A 17,520-nucleotide genomic window follows, 5' to 3' on the forward strand; every position below is an offset into this window, starting at 1 on the left:
GTTGCTAATAAACATTTCAAATAATAGTTAAGCATTTGTACTACAGTATTTCTTTTAAATATACCAATGCATTCCAAAAATAACTTTAAAACTTTGAAAATTGGTTCAAATTATTATTAACCTTCCTTAAATTCTTGATTATCCTATGTTCTCACTTCTTTTAGTCCTAAACAAATTTTTCTTAGATTTTCTCTTTATTAGACTCTTTTTTAAAATAGTTGTGTGGAACAGACCAATCACAAGCACTGAAACTGAAACTGTGATTTAAAAACCTTCCAACAAACAAAAGCCTAGGGCCAGATGGCTTCACAGGCAAATTCTATCAAACATTTAGAGGAGAGCTAACACCTATCCTTCTCAAACTCTTCCAAAATATAGCAGAGGGAGGAACACTCCCAAACTCATTCTATGAGGTCACCATCACCCTGATACCAAAACCACAAAAAAACAAAATTACAGGCCAATGTCACTGATGAACATAGATGCAAAAATCTTCAACAAAATACTAGCAAACAGAATCCAACAGCACATTAAAAGGGTCATACACCATGATCAAGTGGGGTTTATCACAGGAATGCAAGGATTCTTCAGTATATGCAAATCAATCAATGTGATATACCATTTTAACAAACTGAAGGATAAAAACCGTATGATCATCTCAACAGATGCAGAAAAAGCTTTTGACACAATTCAACACCCATTTATGATAAAAGCTCTCCAGAAAGTGGGCATAGAGGGAACCTACCTTAACATAATAAAGGTCATATATGATAAACCCACAGCCAACATCATTCTAAATGGTGAAAAACTGAAAGCATTCCCTCTAAGATCAGGAACAAGACAAGGGTGCCCACTCTCAGCACTATTATTCAACATAGTTTTGGAAGTTTTAGCCACTGCAGTCAGAGAAGAAAAAGAAATAAAAGGAATCCAAGTTGGCAAAGAAGAAGTAAAATTGTCACTGTTTGCAGATGACATGATACTATATATAGAAAATCCTAAAGATACTACCAGAAAACTACTGGAGCTAATCAAAGAATTTGGTAAAGTAACAGGATACAAAATTAATGTTCAGAAATCTCTTGCATCCCTATATACTAACAATGAAAAATCAGAAAGAGAAATTAAGGAAACACTCCTACTTACCACTGCAACGAAAAGAATAAAATATCTAGGAATAAACCTACCTAAGCAGGCAAAAGATCTGTATGCAGAAAACTCTAAGACACTGATGAAAGAAATCAGGCAACACAAACAGATGGAGAGATATACCATTGGATTGGAAGAATCAACATTGTGAAAATGACTATACCACCCAAAACAATCTACAGATTCAGTGCAATCCCTATCAAGTTACCAATGGCATTTTTCACAGAACTAGAACAAAAAGTCATAAAATTTGTATGGAGACACAAAAGACTCCAAATAGCCAAAGCAATTTTGAGAAGGAAAAACAGAGCTGGAGGAATCAGGCTTCCTGACTTCAGACTACAGTACAAAGCTACAGTAATCAAAGCAGTATGGTACTGGCACCAAAAAAGAAATATAGATCAATGGAACAGGATAGAAAGCCCAGAGATAAAGCCACACACATATGGGCACCTTATCTTTGACAAAGGAGACAAGAATATACAATGGAAAAAAAGACACCCTCTTCAATAAGTGTTGCTGGAAAAACTGAACAGCTACATGCAAAAGAATGAAATTAGAACACTCCCTAACACCACACACAAGAATAAACTCAAAATGGACCAAAGACCTAAATGTAAGGCCAGACACTATAAAACTCCTAGAGGGAAAGATAGGCAGAACACTCTGTGACATTAATGACTGCAAGATCCTTTTTGACCCACCTCCTAGAGTAATGGAAATAAAAACTAAAATAAGCAAATGGGACCTAATAAAACTTAAAAGTTTTTGCACAGCAAAGGAAACCATAAACAAGACAAAAAGACAACCTTCAGAATGGGAGAAAATATTTGCAAATGAAGCAACTGACAAAAGATTAATCTCCAAAATATACAAGCAGCTCATGCAGCTCAATATCAAAAAAACAAACAATCCCATCCAAAAATGGGCAGCAGACCTAAACACATGTTTCTCCAAAGAAGACATACAGATGGCCAACAAACACATGAAAAGATGCTTAATGTCGCTAATCATTAGAGAAATGCAAATCAAAACCACAAAGAGGTATCACCTCATACCAGTCAGAATGGCCATCATCAAAAAATCTAGAAACAGTAAATGCTGGAGAGGGTGTAGAGAAAAGGGAACCCTCCTGAATGTAAACTGATACAGCCACTACAGAAAAGAGTCTGGAGTTTCCTTAAAAAACTAAAAATAGAACTACTGTATGACCCAGCAATCCCTCTACTGGGCATATACCCTGAGAAAACCATAATTCAAAAAGAAACATGTACCACAATGTTCATTGCAGCACTATTTACAATAGCCAGGACATGGAAACAACCTAAAGGTCCATCGATGCATGAATGGATAAAGAAGATGTGGTACACATATACAATGAAATATTACTCAGCCATAAAAAGGAATGAAATTGAGTTATTTTCAGTGAGGTGGATGGACCTAGAGACTGTCATACAGAGTCAGAAAGAGAAAAACAAATACTGTATGCTAACACATACATGGAATCAAAGAAAAGGTACTGTTGAACACAGTGGCAGAGCAGGAATAAAGACACAGATGCGGAGAATGGACTAGAGAACACAGCAGGGCAGGGGGATGGGGAGACTGGGACGAAGTGAGAGAGTAGCATTGACATACATACACTACCAAATGTAAAATAGATAGCTGGTGGGAAGCTGCTGCATACACAGGGAGATAAACTCACTCCTTTGTGATGACCTAGAGAGGTGGGATAGGAAGGGTGGGAGGAAGGCTCAAGAGGAAGGAGATATGGGGATATATGTATACATATAGCTGATTCACTTTGTTGTACAGCAGAAACTAACACAACACTGTAAATCAATTATACTACAATAAAGATGTATTAAAATAAATAAATAAAATAAAATAAAAATCATTTGTTTTTACAAAGAACAAATCATAGGTCAATACCAGCCAGGCTGAAGTAGAGATTAAGCTGGCATTAAAACACAGCTGTGGGCTTCCTAGGTGGTGCAGTGGTTGAGAATCTGCCTGCCAATGCAGGGGACATGGGTTCGATCCCTGCTCCAGGAAGATCCCACATGCCGCGGAGCAACTAAGCCCATGTGCCACAACTATTGAGCCTGCGCTTTAGAGCCCATGAGCCACAACTATTGAGCCCATGTGCTACAACTACTGAAGCCCACGTGCCTAGAGCCCGTGCTCTGCAACAAGAGAAGCCACGGCAATGAGGAGCACGCACACCACAATGAAGGGTAGCCCCCACTCACCACAACTAAAGAAAGCCTGCGGCACAGCAAAAAAGACCCAACACAGCCAATAAAATTAATTAATTAATTAATCAAAAAAAAAAAACACAGCTGTGATTGCCATTTCCTGTTCTAATCATCTGACCATACTGCCTTCTGTTTCTGTTTTCTTTCCTATTTTTCTTTAGAAATTTAATACCTTGGTAGGGGAAAAAGGAACTCAAATGAGTGGAGGACAGAAACAGAGAATCGCAATTGCTCGAGCTTTAGTTCGAAACCCAAAGATTCTGATCTTAGATGAGGCTACGTCTGCCCTAGATACAGAAAGCGAATCAGTGGTTCAAGCTGCACTGGAGAAGGTAAGTCAGAAGACTTATTTATTATTTTCATATTCCTGGCTCAGTATTATTTTTAAATACAAGAAAGTATGGCTCCATAGTGGATTATTTATTAATTTCAGAGCCCTCCTTAAGGTATGGATGCAGGGTGTTCATCCTTGTAAAAATTTCTGTAATGGTTATAGGAAGTGATTTGGAGGAAAGAAGATGCTATACTTAGTGTTAAAAATATATATTATTGATACTATGTGTAAAATAGACAACTGTTGGGAACATGCTATATATAGCACAGGGAACTCTACCTAATGCACTGTGGTAACCTACATGGGAGGGAAGTCCAAAACAGAGGGGATATCTGTATGTGTATGGCTGATTCATTTAATTGTGCAGTGGAGGCAAACATAACATTGTAAAGCAACCATACTCCAATAAAATTAATAAAAAAAATAATAATACTGCATTGCACATAGGAAAGTTGCTAAGAGAGTAGATCACAAAAGTTCTCATCACAAGAAAAAAAATCTTTAACTATATATGGTGATAGATGTTAGTTAGACCTATTGTGGTGATCATTCTGCAATATATATAAATGTTGAATCATTTCATACACCTGAAACTAATATGTTATATATCAATTGCACCTCAATAAAATATATATATATATATGAGGCTCATAAACAAGCAATCATCCCATATATATCTCCATTCCAAGAGGTCTGCACTTCCTACCTCCCTAGAATAATTCCACTCCCCCACCACTATCACAATTATAATCACATCCACCCTTTGTCTCTTTCATATACACCTGCAGGCTTCTCTTCTCTGACCATTTTTTCCTCTTTAGGGCAACCCCAGAGTACTCATTTTAACTTAATTTCACTTCAAGTGGAAAAGCATACAGTGTGGTTTGCCTTGACCTTGAACCACCTTCTTTCAACAGCCCTAGGGCTCTCACACTGACTCCCTGCTCACTGTAAGCTGCTGCACATGCTTCATGGCCACAATACAGAACTGGCCCTTTACCAAATTGCACAGCATCTGGGAGGGTAGTTAGTGGTGGTGATATGAAAAACCGTAAAATACTTTTTTCAGTGGCCAAATGCTCTTTGAAATCATGCCCTTCAAACCCTTCAGAAGGCTTAATGGCACTTTTTACTTTGTGCCTTGTCTGAAAATGGGTTGCGTTTTTCTCTCTAAGAAAATTACAGGCTTTTCTTTTTAAACACTGCTTTTGTGTGACCAGAAATGGATACTGGCAGCCAGAGTGCCCACTGCTTATTGAAAAATCTATTAGTTACTATTGTCAACTTGCAGATCAGATTTTATAAGTTTTTACCTTTGTTTCTGTCTCACATGATGAGAGTGCCACATGTTGCTCATGATATTTCTTATTTTCATAAAATAAACAAGTGATATGAAAATCCATGTTCATCGTGAACACTTTGCCAATTTGGTTCACTTTGCTAGAGAAGAAACTATGATTCCCTGAAAAGCGTGGCTCATACTTTATTCATTTTTTTATACTTAGTAACTATGACAGGGATCTATTTATAGAATACAGTTACATTGTGTTTATTAAAGGTGATATTTAGTTACTTAGGGCTTGAATGTACTGAAAAATGATCAGACTGAACTGTCTCAAATTACAGTTTTTCTGGTTTTATTGAGATATAATTGACATACATTTATAAGATTTTTTTAAATATTGTAACTGGCTCTGGAGTTTTTTAGAAATTAAATGTTGTACCCATTGTCTTTTCATCCAATATGTTGTCACCACGCAATCAGAACTTGTTCGGACTTTTAAAATAAATTGTTGATTAGTGACATGATAAACTAATAAATATTTTTTTCCTCCTGGTTGAAATGAAATCTATATCATAAGTGAAAAAAAGAATACAAAATGTTTGTAAACTATTATTCCAAGTACATATTTTTAAAATTCAATTACTGTTATTGTTTTCCAGTTTTTAAAAGGGGGTAACTAAAAAAGCATTGTAGACATGCAGGAGTGTGAAACTGCTTTAAGTAGATTTTGCTGATCTTTTGTGGGGTGAGGGTAAACAGTAGCAAATGGGGTAACAAATAGTGCCGTAAACTCATGAAATATATATGCCTCAGTATATAATGGACTTGTGGTGAAGAGGAGAGTTAAAATACAGACTAGGAAATGAGCACTCCAGTGCCATGAGAGTTCTGTACACCCATTATACAGATGGTTGTGGAACCAAGTCTTTAAAGAGGTCCCCACCAAAGGAGGGTAGGGCATTCAATGAGTCTCGTTTCTGCTCATCTGATATCTAAGAACTCTCAGACCCTGTGGCATGATATGGCCTAACCTACAGCAGTTAACAGATTTTTATAGCTCAAAATACCATGTAAACTACTAACCAATAAAGAGAGAACAATAAAATGTATCCTTTCTTACTGGTGAATGTTGCACCCACCTCCCTCCACACCCAGTCTTCAGATATCCTGCCAACCCCTCCTCTCCATTACCCCATTGTCTTCCTTTATATGAAGCTCTGAAACCAGTAAAACTAATCTATATTGATTAAAAAAAAAAAAAGTAATAGTTTCCTGGGGGAGGGGGTGGGTTTTGACTGAAAGGGGGCATGAGGGAAATATCATTCTTGTCTTCACTTGGATTATTGCAACAACTATCTCCCATGCACACTTCAATCTGTTCTCAACACAGCAGCCAGATGATGTTATTAAAATGTAAATTTGATCATGTCATGCTTCGGCCTCAAATCCTTGAATGGCTTAAATCTTACTTCTCATTCTAAGTAAAACCAAATTGCTTACAGCATCTACAAGGTTCTATGGAGTTGGATGCCAAACTCCTTCTGGAACCTGACATCCTACCACTCTACCCCCCATTGGCTGCCCCTTAAACATAGCATAGCACTTTTCATCAGCTAACATACAATAGATGTATTTATTTTGTTATCTCTCTTCCCCTGCTGGAATATCTGTTCTCTGTTGTCAAATGCTATTAATTAGTTAACTGCTGCATACCCAGCAATAGACCAATGCCTGGCCCTTATTAGACAGCCAATAAATATTTTTTGAATAGTATTTGGACGAGTGTGATACAGAATAGTTCCAAGTCCTGAAGTGCTCTTTTCTGGACTTCTTAGTCTAGGCTTGCTACAATCTAGTTTTGCTTCACTAATCTTGTTCAAGAGGAGGATTTAGGATCAGTAGATAAAGATCTATACTGCAAGCTATGGATTTCCACTCTGCTACTGGTTTGGACCTGGCATGCCAATGCAGCAGGCTTCCAGGTTTTCCTGTCACGAGGAGGCATGGCAGTGAACACCTGCAGGCCCCTGGGGAAGCAGAGGAAGCCCACACTGATTTTAGGATAAAGCCTGTGAAAGCTCTTTGAAATGCTAAAAGTAGTAGGCTAATCTAAGGAATAATTATTATTAAGGGAGATTCAGCTACACCACATCAATGGAAAACCTTTAAAAAGGCCCTTAGCTAATTTTGAAAGATGGGTTTCCATCACAGCTTTATTATTTGAAGAGACTGAGCTGCTTCGTTGCAGCCCTCATGGGCTTTTCTTTATCATCACTTCTGTTTCTCATGCGATGCATTCTGTTGGTCTTCCTCTGAGGTGCCTTACATTATATTTATACTACTTGGAGAATTAATAAGTAAATTACTATGTTACATTAAGCTGTGGGCTACTTTATTAAATTAAGATCCAAGAAATGGTTACCCAAAGCTGCAGTTAGGTTAATTATTATACACACACACACACACACACACACACACACACACACACACACACTCCCACACATGTTTTGGTGTGTCTTTGTCAAATATCTTACTTTCTCTTTATAAATGGAATTAGGAATTTTTTACATTTTTTCTCTTTCTTTTCCTTTTTTTTTTAACCATTTGTAGCAACACTATAATAGTTGGGAGTAGAAAGGGGATTTCTGCAAGGGGATTTCCTTGGCTGGAATTTAGCCAGGAGGACAAAGGTAACACAGAGAATACCTCATCCTAAAAGCATTTTGGGACATTTTACAAACTTGCTTAATCAAGCTCACATTTCTAAGGCTTGGAGTTAAATTATAAGCCACTAATTTATTTTAGGATATTGCTTCTCCCCATTTGATAGATCAGGGTTCCATTAAGAATCTAAGAAAGGGAAAAATAAGCCACTGTAATTCTTCCAAAAAATCTACAAATGCACTTGTACACAAAGATTTATATATAATCTTTGAGGGGTTCATAGATCCCCTGAAGCTGTTCATAAGTCATTAGTTTAGGTGTAATGAAGGAACACATGGACAATAATAACTAATCCTTACAAGAAACCAGTGAGATTTGTACAACTGAAGCACGGGAAGGTTGAGTTATAGTTAGGAAGCAGTAAGGCCAGAACCTGGACACAGATAGTCAGCCCTCTCATTCACATAACCACCATGGTATATTGCCTCAAGATTATACATCTACTAGGGATTGAAGCTAAATTTGAAACCAGATCACTCTTCAAAACTAGCCTCTTATAGACTTACTTATATGATCCAGCAATTTCATTTCTGGGTATATAACCAAAAAAAATTGAAAGGAGGGACTCAAACAGATATGTGTATACCAACGTTCACAGTAGCATTCACAGTAACCAAAATGTAGCGATAACGCAAACGTCCACTGACAGATGAATGGAAGGACAAAATGTGGAATGCACATAAAATGGAATAGTACTTAGTCTTAAAATGGAAGGAAATTCTGACACATGCTACAACATGGATGACCCTAGAAGACATATGATAACTGAAATAAGACACAAAAAGACAAATATTATATGATTACACTTATATGAGATACCTAGAATAGTAAAATTCACAGACAGAAAGTAGAATAGACGCTAACAGGGGTTAAGGGAAGGGGAGAATCATGAGTTAGCAGCATAGGATGAAGAAAAAGTTCTGGAGGTGGAGAGTGGTGATGGTTACACAATAGTGTGAGTATATTTGAAACCACTAAAGTGCACTTAAAAATGTTAAAATTGGTTTTAAAATTTTGTTATTTTACCACACACAAAAAAGAATGATCTAAGCCTGCGCATGAAAGAATAGTGACACAGAAGGAATTGACCTCTCAGATCCAGGAGGACCCTACCCTTAAAAATGGTTAGAATGACAGCACAGCAAAAATAGCCAATATTTTATAATAACTTTATATGGAGTATAATCTATTAAAATATTGAATCACTATATTGTACAACTGAAACTAATATAATATTGTAAGTCAGGTATATGTCAATAAAAATTGTTTTAATAGTTAGAATGGTAAATTTCATTATATGTATACTTTACCAGTGTTTAAAAAAACTATCTTCTTTCCAAAACCACACTGCCTTCTTGGAAAAGAAGCTCAAACTGTACTCCAAATTGAGGCTCCATGTAGGATTATAATAGACTTGGTTTTGTCCCCTTAAGCTGCTTATTTTGACCCTATTGTATATAGAGCTAGTAAATTTTTCTTCCACAAATGAATTTAAATCATTATTACTTAGCAGGACATTTCAAAGTCTTTAAAAAATGTAGTAAAAAAAAAAAACCCTAAAAAAATATAGCAAAATATTTTCCCGTCATACGGATAAGTATCTTAGTGATTACTGTGAATTTAAATTATTCCTATGCTTTGTTCTCCCCCACAAATAAGGAAAACTCCTATATAAGATATTGATTTACCTGTTACCAAATAAGACATCTGTTGTGTATTACCAATTAGCTCAATGATTTTCACAGTACTATCTTAAAACAAACATTTCTTAAAACAAATTAATGTGTATGAAATTTATTTAAAAATATAAAAGGGGACATATAACACATCATACTCAAAGGAGAATGTGGGGAGAAAGAATGTTGTAAAATCAAATAATTAGGAGATTGCAGCTAGAAAAGGTCTGAAAATGGTGGGCAGCCTCTTGTGACAGAATCGGAATCACAAGGTTTTCTGATGCAGGTGTGTATTATTTTAGCCCTTTTCTTCAAAAAAGGGACTCACAGGCATTTTTATACATATATATTCTCATATATCTTCACTGATTAGGCATTACACGTGGTGTGGGTTTACTTAGTTTGCAAAAGTTCATACTATTGTCTGACACCTGAAAACTGACACTAAGGGGCGATCATTTCTGCAGGTTTTGAATATTACAGATAAGCCTGCTCTGAACATTCATATGTAAGTCTTTCTGTGTACATGAATTTTTATTTCTCTTGAATAAATACCTAGGATTTGAATGGGTGAATCTTATAGTAGGAGTATATTTAACTTTTTAATTAAGTGCCAAACTATTTTCCTATTACATTCCTATAATATATGAGAATTCTAGCTGTGCCACATACTTGCCAACACTTAGTATATGCAGGCATTTTAATTTTAGAAATGTGTAGTGGTGTCTTATTTTTGTTTTAATCTGAGTTATTCTAATGACGAATGATGTTGAGCGTTTTTATGTGCTTATTGACCATCCATATCTCTTCTTTGTTAAAGAGTCTGTTCACATGTCATACCATTTTTTGATTGGTCATTTGTTTTCTTGTGTTGGACTTTTGAGAGTTCTTTATATATTCTTGACATTCTGGATATAAGGATTTTATCAAATAACAGATTGGAAAATATTCCTTCTCATCTGGGACTTGTCTTTCCATTCTCTTAAGAGTATCTTCCAAAGAATAGAAGTCTTTGATTTTGAAGTTCAATTTATCATTTTGCTCTTTTATAAATCAAGCTTTTATTGTTCTACTTAAGAAGTCTTTGCCAAGTCCAAGATCACAAATATTTTTCCCTACATCTTCTAGAAGTATTATAGTTTTAGTTTTACATTTAGGTTTATGATAAATTTTGAGTTAATTTTTGTACATGGTGCCATGTATGGCTCGAAGTTTTTGTTGTTGTTGTTTTGTTTTATTTTGTTTGCATATGGATTTCCTGTTGTTCCATCAATATTTGTCGAAAAGACTTTTTTCTGCACCGAATTGTCTTTATACCTTTGTAGAAAATCAGTTTGTCCATATGTGTATGGGTCTATCTTTGGACTCTGTTATAGTGATGTCTTTATGGCTTATTTTCTGTCTTTATATTTAATTGATTTCTGCTTGGATCTTTATTATTTCTGTTCTTCTGCTTGCTTTGAGTTTAACTTGCTCATCTCTTTTGGTTTTCTTAGGTTGAATCTGAGGTCATTTACTTGAGAAGTGTTATTTGGTTTCTAAGTATTTGGGGATTTTCCGGAGATCTTTCTATACTGAATTCTAATTTAATATTTTTGTAGTCAGAGAATATACTCTGTATGACTTGAATTTTTAAAAATTTATTACAACTTGTTTTATGACACAGAATATGGTATATCTTGGTAAATATTTTATGTAGACTTGGAAATAATGTGCATTTGCTGTTGTTAAGTGAAGTGTTCTATGAATATCAAATATGTGAAGTTGGTTGATAGTGTTATCCAAGTCTTCCTTATCCTTATAGATTCTCTGTACACTTGTTCTGTAAATTATTGAGAGAGGGATATTGACTTCTCCAACTATTATTGTGAATTGGATTTGTCCTTGCAGTTGTATCCATTTTGGTGTCACATATTTTGGATCTCTGTTATGATGCGCATAAACATTCAGGATTGTCAGTTCCTCTTAATGAATTGATCCCTCTATCATTATGAAATAAACTTCTTTACTCAGGTTATGTTCTTTGCTCCTTGGTCTTCTTTGTCTGATACTAATATGGCACACTTCAGCTTCCTTTACTTAGAGTTAGCATGGTATGTCTTTTTCCATTCTTCTACTGTAGACATATTTGTGCCTTTATTTTAAAAATGTGTTTCTTGTAGGTGGCATACAGTTGGGTCTTGGTTTTGTATTCAGTCTGACAATCCTTGATGTTTTTTTTTTTAGGGGGGGGTACACCAGGTTCAATCATCTGTTTTTATACACATACCCCGTATTCCCTCCCTTCCTTGACTCGCCCCCCTTGAGTCCCCCCCACCCTCCCCGCCCCAGTCCTCTAAGGCATCTTCCATCCTCGAGTTGGATTCCCTTTGTTATACAACAACTTCCCACTAACTATCTATTTTACAGTTGGTAGTATATATATGTCTGTGCTACTCTCTCGCTTCGTCTCAGTTTCCCCTTCACCCCCCGCCCCCTCCCATACCTCGAGTTCTCCAATCCTTGACTTTTAATTGGAGTATTTAGACCATTTACATTTAATGTGATTATTGATATGAATTAATTTAAATAGACTGTCTTTGCTATTTTTCTCCTCTTGCTCCTGTTTTCCTCAAATTCTCCCTTCACTTGGATTACCTGAGTACTTTTTATGATTCTTTTACATCTCTTGTAAGTTTATTAGCTATAACTCTGTTATTTCAGTCATGGGTTTAGGGTTTATAGTATATGCCTTTAACTTATCACCATCTACCTTCAAATGATATTACATCACCTCTCATATGGTAAAAAAGACTTACATTAGTATACTTCCATTCCTCCATTTCTGGCCTTCAAGCTATTATTATTATAATTATCTAGTTATCTAATAATAATATACATTTGTTATAAACTTATACATGTACTATAAACCCCCTACTACATTGTTTTCATTGTTGTTGCTGTTGTTTTTGCTTAAATAGTCCATTATTTTTAAAGAGATTTAAATAATAAGGAAAAAATTATATAATCTCCTATGCATTTACCATTTCCAGTGCTATTTATTTTTTTTTTAATTTTATTTATTTATTATTTTTGGGGGGGTACACCAAGTTCAATCAACTGTTTTTATACACATATCCCCGTATTGCTATTTATTTCTTTAATGTCTTTGTCTGCTAAATTCTACATCTGTGTTAATTCTGGAGCAGTCTTGATTAATTGATTTTTCTCCTTGTTATTAGTTGTATTTTCTAGCTTTTTTGCATGTCTGGCCACTTTTTTATTGGGTGTCAAAAATTGTGAATTTTACCTTGTAGGGTTCTGGTTATTTTTATATTCCTAGAAATATTCTTGACATTTGTTGAGAGATGCAAATTTAACTTACTTAGAAACAAGTTGACATTTTTTTCTTTGCTTTTAATTTTTGTTAGGCTAGACCAGAGCCATTTTCAGTCTAAAGCAAATTATTCTTCACTATGGAGGCAGGACTCTTTTGCGTACTCTACCCAATGCCCCTGTGAATTATGAAGTTTCACAGTCATGCTGGTTGGAACAGACATGATATCCTCTAATCCTTTCAGGTACCTCCTCCTCTAGCCTTGAGTAGTTTCCACATTCTTCTATAGTCAGTTCTCCTCTGAATACTTGAGAAGGATCCTCTAAAGATTTCCCAAGTTCTCTCTGTTTCTTCCCTCTCTAGCTCTCTTCTCTGTGAACTCTTGCTGTCTTGGTCTTCCCAGACTCTTAGCCCCACCTCCTTAACTCAGCAAGTCAATCGACTCCATTTGTATTCCTCCTCCACACACTGCATCCTGAAAACTCTCAAGGAAATAACCTGAGGTAATTGTAGTACTCACCTTCTGTGTTCCAAGGGATCACTGTGCTTCATTGCCTAATAACATTCAGTGTTTTGAAAGCCATTTTTCCATTTATTTTTCCAGTTGTTTTCTTGGTTTCAGGTGGGAGAGTAAATCTTATCCTTGATACTCCATCTTGGTTGAAAGGAAAATTCTGTCTTTTAATTTATACAATTGACTCTTCATTTTTTTAAGACACTGTTTTAGTATTCTCCTTTACCAAAGCATTCATTTTTTTAATTTTTTACAAAATTCAGAAATCACCCGTTTTTTAAATCATACAGTATAAACTATTATAGAGTTTATAAATATTATTTAAATGAATTATATAGTGTAGAATTGAAAGTAACTCTTTGGTATGCATGCTCAGTATTGTAAGATTAAGGACCAGTAATTCTCATCATTACCTGCATTTAAACACAGGGAGTTTAAATAGTTCTGCTTTGTCCATGTGTAAAACTGTTTCCAAAAGTGTACAAAAAGAGTGGGGCAAATGAAAAGCCTACCCTTAATGCTGGTGAAAGGTACAGGAAAAGTACTTGCAGGGTATAAGAAGCAGTCAATGCAAAGGCCTTTAGTCACATTAACAGGAAGACATCTCACAGAGATGCAGCAGGTTTTGTGAACTTAAAGCATTCAAAGGACCTGAGTTTGTGTTTCAGCATTACCACCTGCCTGCTATGTGGACTGACATCCATTACTTAACTTCCTGAGCCTCAGTTTCTCTATCTCTTAAAGGAAAATAAGCATACTTTCCAGATCAGCTCACGGGACTGTGTGAGCAAAATGAAACAGAGAACTGTTAGTTATAGAACCTTTTAAACTCTAACATTCTTTAAAAGATATTTTCAAAAGTAAGAATTATTTTTTGCCATCAGTAGTTAATAATTAATCTGATATGTGTATATATATATTTATACACACACAGACACATAAATTCAGTTGTCTTAAGGAGTAAAAAGAGAAAAAAGCAATAAAAACAGTGAAAACTATTATGTCTGTAGCTATTTACTACAGCATCAACATTTTTACCTTGATCATTTTATAATCTCTTAAATCTCAAAAACATGATAAGTTGGCCTGTATGGAAAAAATAGAATCTAAGGGTTTAGAAAGACCTTAAAAGTCCTGTACCCATATGTAAATACAGAGTTATGGGTAGTTTGTAAAGAACAAATTTCACTTATATATACCATTCCCCTGTTCAGAAACTTCCCATAAGTTCTGTTGCATACAGAAGAAATACTCTTTAGAATGGCTTTACATTAACTAGCCCTAAATTCTATTCCTAGCCTCGCAACCTTCCATTCTACAGAAAACTCTTCTACATGTGAACCTCAATATTCTTCACAAATCCGTGCCTTTTTTTAAATTGAAGTATAGTTGATTTACAATGTTGTGTTAATTTCTGGTGTACGGCAGATTGATTCAGATATATGTATGTGTGTGTGTGTCTGTGTATGTGTGTATATATATGTGTGTATATATATATTCTTTTTCAGATTCTTTTTCATTATACTTTATTACAAGGTATTGAATATAGTTTCCTGTGCTATACAGTAGGACCTTGTTGTTTACCTATTTTATATATAATAGTTTGTATTTGCTAATCCCAAACTCCTAATTTATCCCTTCCCCCCCTTTTCCTTTGATAACCATAAATTTGTTTTCTATGTCTGTGAGTCTCTGTTTTGTAAATAAGTTCATCTGTATCATTTTTTAGATTCCACATATACATGATATCATATGATGTTTATCTTTCTCTGTCTGACTTACTTCACGTAGTATGATAATCTCTAGGTCCACCCAAGTTGCTGCAAATGGCATTATTTCATTCTTTTTTATGGCTGAGTAATATTCCTGTGTGTGTGTGTGTGTGTGTGCCACAACTTCTTTATCCATTCTTCTGTTGATGGACATTTAAGTTGCTTCCATGTCTTGGCTATCATAAATAGTGTTGCTATGAACATTGGGGTGCATGGATGCTCTTTTAAGCCAACTGCCTGATTTGCTGTATCCTCTATTATAATTGCCCCTCCTCTTTTTCGCCCTGGCAAACTTCTATTCTTTCAATAAGACCCTACTCAAAGTCATCAATTTGGTAATCTTTATTAAACTAGACAGTTAATCACTTCTGTGCTCCTGTAGTATTTTTATATAACTTCTATTATAGATTTATTACTTTATGTGGTAATTATTTTTCTGCCTCCCTTATTAGCTCTCTCTAGGGTAAGGACCTTGACTTATCTTTGGACTTGCTCTCAGTAAATAGCCAAGGTTCTGCAGCCTGAAGATAGTTAATAGTATAAAAGCTATTATTTACTGCAGACTGGCCATGTTTGAGGCATGGTACCAAGAATATTAATCTGCACAATAACCCTAAAATATAGGTAGCATAATTTTCCCCATTTAACAAATGAGGAAACTAAGACTCAGGAAAGTTAAGCAAATAGTCTAAGATTGCAGACCCCCAAAATGGCAGAAACAAGACTCAAACCTAGGAACTGTGACTCCAGAGAACACAAAGGATGAAGAAATTATTGAAAATTAGATTTCCTTTATAACCATGATACACTTTATATATGAGATTGCTTACCATTTGTACTTAATTAGCATGTAATACAATGTCACATCCATCATTATATATGTCAGAGTAACTGTATTGTGAGTTTTAATTGAAACAGTGGACTCCATTCCTAGTCTGTTGCTTGCTTAGCTATCCATGCAGTGTGATGATCTGCTTTCAAACTAAAAAAATCAAGGGGAATTTGGTGCCAGTCATATTGTCTAATTATCTTGTATTTTTAAAACAGAGGTCTGAAACACAGGTAGGGCTGCTGAGGGGAGAAATAACTATCTATTCTATCTACTCTACATGGCAGGAGATGTAAGTTAACTATAATACAAATTTAGTGCTTTGAATAATAATTACAGTCTAATTATTAGAATGTTTTTGAGGTCATGACGAGAAGGAATCCTACCTTGGAGAGATGTTAAACTATCCTTTTTTTTTCTTTTTTATCCACCTGTTTAAAGGACTCTCTTGATCTCTATGCTTGAGACAAACCGGCTAGGTACACCCACATGGAAACATTTTAACCTTTAAAAATGATCAGGACCAGCTACATGGTTGTACGCTTTAGTGAAGATGAAAATGTGAACACTCTTGTTCAAAAATTATTAAGAATTACAAGATGGCCACAGCAGAGCATCAAACCAAGAGTGAGACCATTCTAAGCATGGGGCCCTGCGCAACTGCATAGTTCATACATCAGTGAAGCTGGTTCTGCCAGTGATCTCTTTACTGCCACCAAAACTAGGAGGAACTTTAGACTGATTCAGTGACCTAGCCTAACTTCTGAACTTTAGGCATCATTCCTCATCAGTAACCCAATTTGTAACATTGTTGGTTATTGGTAGGCTGAGTACAAAATGTGCATGCATACATATACATATACATATACACACATCAAGTTGTACATGTCTATACATGTATTGAATATGTTTGTATATATGCATGTATTCCTGACATAAATATATGTGTGCATACATATATGTGATATTTACAGATGTCTATTTCAAGGGCCAAAATTAGTAACAATATCTGTTTAATGCAGAAGCCTAGTTTTGATAAGTTATAGTGTCTCCATTCCCAATCCTATTTCCCTGAGTAATTTTTAAAATTAAGTCCAGGTAGAACGTTTGATGTAGGTAGTAAACATTTCTCTATTGCCAATTGGAAACTGAATGGTATATGTGATTTCTCTTTAACTTTCCTGACCCTAGACCATAAACTCATTTTGGTCTTGAGTTTGATCTTTAATTTTAAGTTTAATTACATAACCATATCTCCCAGTTGTCCTGAAAAATTTGCAGTTTGTCCCTTTTGTCCCACTCAACAGTATTCTTCTTTTGATGATACTTTAGATGATCACCTTAATATTAGCCAAATGTACCAGAATATATCTTTCATCCTTTTTTATTTTAAATAAGGTGCTGTACAGATAATAGTTAAAAAGGCCTTTAATCCTAACTGTGTATTTTCAGTTTTTCATAGTAGCATCTACTTTTTGCTCATGAGCATATATATGTTACTCATAAAAACATTAAAAATAGAACATATTTTTCCAAATTGTTTTCTTTTAAACAAAAATGAAATACATATACATTAAATAAAAGTGAGAAAATTGAGACAAGAATAATATAACCCATAGGCCCAATAGTTAAATACAGGCACTGTTAGTATTTTGCTACATTT

The 17,520-nt window shown here is 35.1% G+C and overlaps 1 protein-coding gene across 1 annotated transcript in view; it reads left to right on the top strand.

Moving 5' to 3' along the window:
* Positions 1–17,520, top strand: part of ABCB5 (ATP binding cassette subfamily B member 5) — a 125,683-nt gene that overhangs the window by 33,983 nt on the left and 74,180 nt on the right. Inside the window, 1 exon segment of the mRNA XM_057732579.1 lies at positions 3,569–3,739. Coding sequence (XP_057588562.1) covers positions 3,569–3,739 — 171 coding nt within the window.

Source organism: Hippopotamus amphibius, chromosome 4 (genome assembly GCF_030028045.1).
Source record: "Hippopotamus amphibius kiboko isolate mHipAmp2 chromosome 4, mHipAmp2.hap2, whole genome shotgun sequence".
NCBI lineage: Eukaryota > Metazoa > Chordata > Mammalia > Artiodactyla > Hippopotamidae > Hippopotamus > Hippopotamus amphibius.